Source organism: Elephantulus edwardii, unplaced genomic scaffold, assembly GCF_000299155.1.
Source record: "Elephantulus edwardii isolate Elephantulus edwardi_28Jun2011 unplaced genomic scaffold, EleEdw1.0 scaffold00092, whole genome shotgun sequence".
Classification (NCBI taxonomy): Eukaryota; Metazoa; Chordata; class Mammalia; order Macroscelidea; family Macroscelididae; genus Elephantulus; species Elephantulus edwardii.
In genome coordinates this window covers 11194360-11200359 of record NW_006399842.1, presented here as the reverse complement: position 1 = coordinate 11200359, position 6000 = coordinate 11194360, and the positions used below count along the sequence as shown (strand labels likewise).

The window sequence follows — 6000 nt, the reverse complement described above, 5'->3', positions numbered from 1 at the left end:
GTCTTAAGTCACTACACATACAGTGTGGCACCAGGACAGAATGGCAGCAAGGGACTGACAGCCTGTACCAGAACGAGGCTCCTGTGTGCACTGTCCATGCCACTTTGGCTTGACTTGATGACCGTGAATTGTTTACAACAGAATTTGAGATTCAGGAGGCTGTAATCTTTTAATATCCATAAAATAATTTCTTCCAAGAATATCATAAAAACCCCAAAAAGCAAACCCGTTGCAGTACAGTCAAATCTCTCCTCATAGTGAGTGAGGCCAGAGTAGACATCCCCCGCCCCCCAGGTTTTCCAAGACTCTAAATCTTTCTGGAAAGAGACTGTTGCATCTCTCTACCATTGAAGTAGAACAGCTGGTGAGTTCAAAGCAGCAGCTTAACCATTAATCATCGTGTCACCAGGGTGCGTGAAGATTGTGTAGTCTTTTGCAAACTGGCCATGATGTTTTGGAGGATGGGAGTTCCCAATCTTTTTTACTATTGCACCCAAACCCTCCTGGTAGCCGTTCACCTCCATGGCTCTTACCTCCAGCAATGGGCACATAGGTAATCCGGAAGTTTTCCACTTGAGCAGTGGGGGCCGTCCAGCTGACAGTGGCTGAGTTTTCAGTGATGTCTGAGAAAATAATTTCCTTCGGGGAGCCCATAGCTGTCAAGAAAGCACAAGAGAAACCCAAAAACAGTTAAAGATCTTGTTCATCAGTGGTTGGCCCTGGAATCCTTATCCAGGAAAATGTAGACTGTAGAGTCTGTTTCTCAGCCAGGCCCTCAGAATGGAGAGTGTTGCAATTCATGATCCAGTTACAACTTGTAGACACAAGGTTCTTCTTTCAGGCACAGGGCCCATTGCTGTAGAGAAGCTATTGGGTTTCACAAAAGGGGAACTTAGCAGGTAGCTGAGTTATAAGGAAGCAAAGAAAGACTGTTTCACAGGTTAGACTATTGTTGTGAGGGGCTCAACACTGAGTCATAGTGACCCTATCAAGGCACAAGGGAATGCAACTCTGTCAGATCCTGTGCTGTCCTCAATTTCTACTGTACTGAAGTCCATTCTTAGACTGTTACTGTTTCAGTCCATCCTATAGAGGGTATTCCTCTCTTTTGCTGATTTTCTACTTTTCCAAGCATGACCCTTTTATATTTAATTTTCAGTATCTTTACAAATCTTTGCTTTCTGGTTCCTTTTAGTAAATAATATGAAAAACCTGACAATTGTGCAATTCTTTGCAACTTGTAAGGTCCTTTCATCCTATTCTTTCTTTCATTCTCATATACAAACCACTGCGAGGAAGTAGTTGTGGTCATTTCACCGAGGAGCAAATTGAGGCTTAGTGAAGAGTTTGAGAGATGACTTTTAAAAGCAGAGCCCTGGGATTCTGGAAACAATGGACCCTGACCTCAGCAAACCCCTTCTCAGAACTGGACGGAAGTCCAGAACCAGCGGCTCAACCTTAGGCCTGTTACCAAAGCAAATGCCAACAAACACTGGGTCTACCTGGCGGGAAAGCTGTGCCAGAGAGACAGTGTCTGTTCCCTAATTACCTCTCCTCAAACCTAGTTTCCTTTGGCAGGTTTTTTTTTTTCTGTGTGGTTTTTGGCTTAGATTTTTGTTCTCTTCAGCTGACTGGGTCTAACAAGAAATTCAGGAAACAATTTTCAGTTCTCCAGGGACCTCGTTTCCTCATCTTTTCCCCTCTCCAGCCCACATTGATGATTAAGTCTGAAACCCACAGTCCACTTTGGGGAGGTTTCCTTTTGCTCATTTCTTTTTTCTCTCATCCAAGATATCTCCTCCTACGGCATTCTCCTGTGACCTGGTAGCCACCTCCAGACTTTGTGGGTGCTGCATCATCTTGGAAAGCTTTGTAAACCATGAGACTCTGGAGGCTGGAAGACCTCAACTGAGCAAACACCACTGAGTGGTTAGAGGCCTTCACCAGGTCCCTTTCCTTCCATGAACTTGTGGCACTTTGATGAGATAATGGAAGTAAAACTTGTAATGTAACATGTGAGCCTTACTAAGAATTCAATAAATTCTTTCAAAAACAGTTATCGTCCCTCAGTGTACATCTGTGTTCACTATGGGTTTTGAGGCAGTCCCAGGGAAAAAAGCCATCTCAGACCAGCTGAGAAGGATAGTCCAGTGAGGTGTGCAAACTCAAGAATTGAGGACTCTCCTGATGCCAGCCTGGGTCACTCTGACTTCAACTCTGACAAGAAGAGTCCATTAATGTAGGTTTTGACACAGTTTAGAAGATGTATCTTAGGATTACAGCTTTCTTTTTTAGAGCTTAGGCTTCTCCTTTGGGAAATGACAATGATGGCCCTTCTAAGCCTCAAGAGTTACTAGAACATGAGGTGGTTGGAAACTAGTCGTGTGTGACCTGAAGGAATGGCAAGTTAATGTTGCAATTCTGAAGTCAATGAGCCTGAATGTGGTGCTCTCCTCAACTGATGAGGTCATGAAGTGTGGCACTTACCATCTATATTCTATATCAGGTTTGCTTTGTACAGTTGCTGGTTATCATCTTTATGTTTCTTGGGTGGAGAGTACATAGTTAGAGCTGGAAGCATTAAATATGAAGAAGCTAGTTCAGAAGGAGAAAGACTGTCACACAAGTGTTTCTGCAGACTCTTTGGCTCAGGCCCCTGGGCACGGCACTGTTGCAACTCTGTGGTGTGTGATCCCTAGTGCATCTGAACTAGAGCCAAGGTGAGAGTTGAGGGACTGTCTGGATGGAAAGGCAGGACAGGGATTGGGTATGTCCTGGGAACCAGGAACCAGACTCTCTTCAAGTTGAAAGACAATGCCATTAATGCACGTCTGGGTGTGGAGCTAGGGGATCATTAAGAAAGTGTTTCTGGCTCTTCTCTCTTGACCCGTAGGTGAGCTCTAAGAAGGTCCAGAAGAGAATGATAAGGTCATCTCACTTTAGTGTTCAAATTTCTTTCCTTTTGTCTATTCTGGGGACTTTCCAGAGAGTTCACAGTAGCAGGTTGGCCTTTAATTAAATTCTTTGGAGTCAAAAGAAGCTCTGGGCAATGATCCTCCCAAAGAAGCACCGAGACTGTTGTAACAGATTGGTTCCCCCACAGAGGAGAAGAGGGGCCAGTGCAAAGGCAGGCACTGACAGAGACAAGCAACAATGCAAATACAACTCAAGTGACAGTCAGTTGAGGAGTGGTTAGATGCTGTGTGTGGGTTTGTCTCCAAGGCCCACTAATAATAAAAACAAGGCAAAGTGTAGAAATAGGCAATCCATTAATAATTATGCCCAAAAGGCAAAATACATATACAAGCTTATATCTCATTTCGCCTGCGTATATAGTATATTTTTTTAAAAAATAGCCAAAAAGTCAATGTCATTTGTCTCTAAACAGGCCAACTAGATATTGGGGGTGAAGGAGAATAAAAATGTCATGATATATCCTTTCTTAAAATTCGATTTTTTAACAAAGTGGTCCATTAAAAATTATATCCACACTAAATAACTCAATCATGACAATAGCTAATATTCTTTTTATAGGAAGCCAATTCTACTAACTTGACATTTATGATCTTAGTTAACCCTCACAGGTAGCCTTTGACTCTACTTTTTAGATGAGGAAATTGAGACCCAGAATGTAAAAGAAACGTGTTTAAAGTCACACAGATGGTGGATGGCAGAGTCGAGGATGTGTCAAGAGGCTGCACACATAACCAGGGCGTTAAACTATTTCCAGTTGCCCGTCTGTCACCGTTGGGGGTGGGGGGTGTGCTCAGGAAGAGGGACCTTGTGAGGAGAGGAAGAGCCACAGAAGCCCTTTCCAGGACAAAGATGGGGGGAAGGTCACACAGAAGTGTCTACAACTGTTCCGAAGATTGAAGAAGGAAGCAGAGAAATGATGAAAACAAAAGGGGAACTTTGTAAAGGTGACAATGTGAAGGTGACAACTGCTCTGCTGGAGAGTCACCCCACTGTCCTCTTTCTGGCACATTCGGGGGTGTGATCAGGCACAAATATGCACACACACATACTTTCTTTGGCTCTGAAATACTAAATCTCAGAGAAAAAGTAGAAGTGAAAGCCTCCTGGAACAACAAAGTCTGCCTTTCTTCTGCTCTTAAAGAACAAAAACCATCCAAATCTCATGATTATTCAAACCGTAGGACTTTTGAGAGAAAAGATCAGGAAAACAAAATCAGTGATCAGAAGTAAGCTTTGAAGAGCACTGTTTATAAATCAAGGACAGAATCAGGCCCTTCCTCTGATCTGGAGTCCTTTAATGGACAGCCGTGGGGGGGTAGGAGGGAGGGGAAGTGGAGGACTGTGTCCCAGAGAGGAGGTGCCCTTGCTAAAAGGAATCAGTCCTCTGCTCTGAGTTACTGCCTTCACCTCAGCATAGACTCATCTGCAGACTTTGTAATGACTTCTAGAGATGGTTTTTAGGGCTGGTAAGGTTCTGAAGTGTGGCATAGTAAAGCACCAAGGTGGGCCTCTAGACAAAGGGGTAGTATTGCGGGTTAGGTGTGGAGCCATTAACTGAAAGCGTGACAGCTGGGGTCTACCAGATGCTACGCTGAGGGGGACGGGGGGAGTATTGAGTGAATCATCTCCCATTAAGATTTGCAGACCTGAAACTCAATAGAGGGTTATCATGAGCTAGATTTGACTCTTTGGCTCTTGATTTAGGCCACGTGGAAAGAGTTATGGCTAATCTTATGCTCCAAACCTGCCAGATGTGGCAAGTATATATATTTATTAGCTATCTGTGCTTTAGTGAGTTTTTATGTTGTTGTTGTGTACTACTGAATTGGAACCAATTCATAGCTGACCCTCCAGTGGATTTTCAGAGGCAGTCAGCTTTGTGGGAGGAAATTGCCTATCTTTCTCCATTAGAGCAGCTGGTGGATTCAAACCGTGTTGCTCTGGATTGCTAGCGCAATCCCTTACCACTCAGCCACCAGAACTCCTATTAAAAATAAGCTAGCCATTTAAGTACAACTCCTAGTCTCTGTGGACATCAGATTCTTTATGTACAAACAAAAAAGACATTATTTCTCTGGTCCCTTTGATCTCTACCTGTGAAATTCTGTGATTCTCTCCTTTGCACCTTCTGTCAGGAAGCTGGTAGTAGTGAAATATGTGTTTTGGCATCTCTCTCAGTTTTCTAAAGGAATCCACTCCATCTGTTGCAGACTTTTTCTTTTAATGAGCCATTATGGTTTTAGTTTTATTAAGAATCATATTATTAATGATATTTTATTCTTCTTTAAGTCTCCTTGAACCAATGAAGCTTAAATGGAAAAGAGGTTTCTGTGTCTTGTCGCAGTGCCTTTTAGAGTCGCTATGAGTTAATTAGCTTCAGTGAATTTCATGGACCACAACAGTGATCTATACATGGAGTATTTTATAAATATTAACTCTAAAGGTGGAGCTACCAAGCCAAAGGGTCACTGAGTCTTCTACGACTCGACAGCACTTAACAACAATAACAACATCATAGAGAGCTCAGTTGGCCTAGTGGACAGAAAGCGATGTTACCAAGTCAAAGGTCGATGATTTTAATCTGCAGCCCTCAGGGCTGGTTTTAATTGTTTATGGTCAAACATTCTTCTAAGTGGGATGACACTGGTCTGTCCATTTTCTGTACAGAGGTAACTTGTGGTTGCTGTGGTGCTAAACACTGTGACACCGATGTGTCAGATGTGATAATCGTCACCCATTGTGGACAGTGTTTGGTGGAGTTTCCCTGATTAAAACAAGGTTGGAAGGAGGAGTGGCTTCCACTTCTGAAATAGTTTGCCTCTGGAAGCCCTATGAACTTGGAGAAAGGATGAAAGTTATACAAGTGTTCAGGTCTTTCGTTCATAGAGTTGCTATGAGTCATCTACGACTCGATGGCACTTAACAACAACGACATAAGGTGGAGATGCCACTCAACAGTATTTCTTGCACATTGTGATTAGAAAGTTTGACCAAATAACAAGGATGTATAACCCCAGACAAAAT

The 6000-nt window shown here is 43.0% G+C and overlaps 1 protein-coding gene across 2 annotated transcripts in view; it reads right to left on the bottom strand.

Annotated features, from left to right (window-relative positions):
- TNC (tenascin C) overlaps positions 1-6000 on the bottom strand; it is a 73405-nt gene that overhangs the window by 25362 nt on the left and 42043 nt on the right. For both annotated transcript variants that reach the window (XM_006890707.1, XM_006890708.1), the window contains one exon: positions 534-656. In XM_006890707.1, coding sequence (XP_006890769.1) covers positions 534-656 — 123 coding nt within the window. The remainder of the gene's footprint in view (positions 1-533; positions 657-6000) is intronic.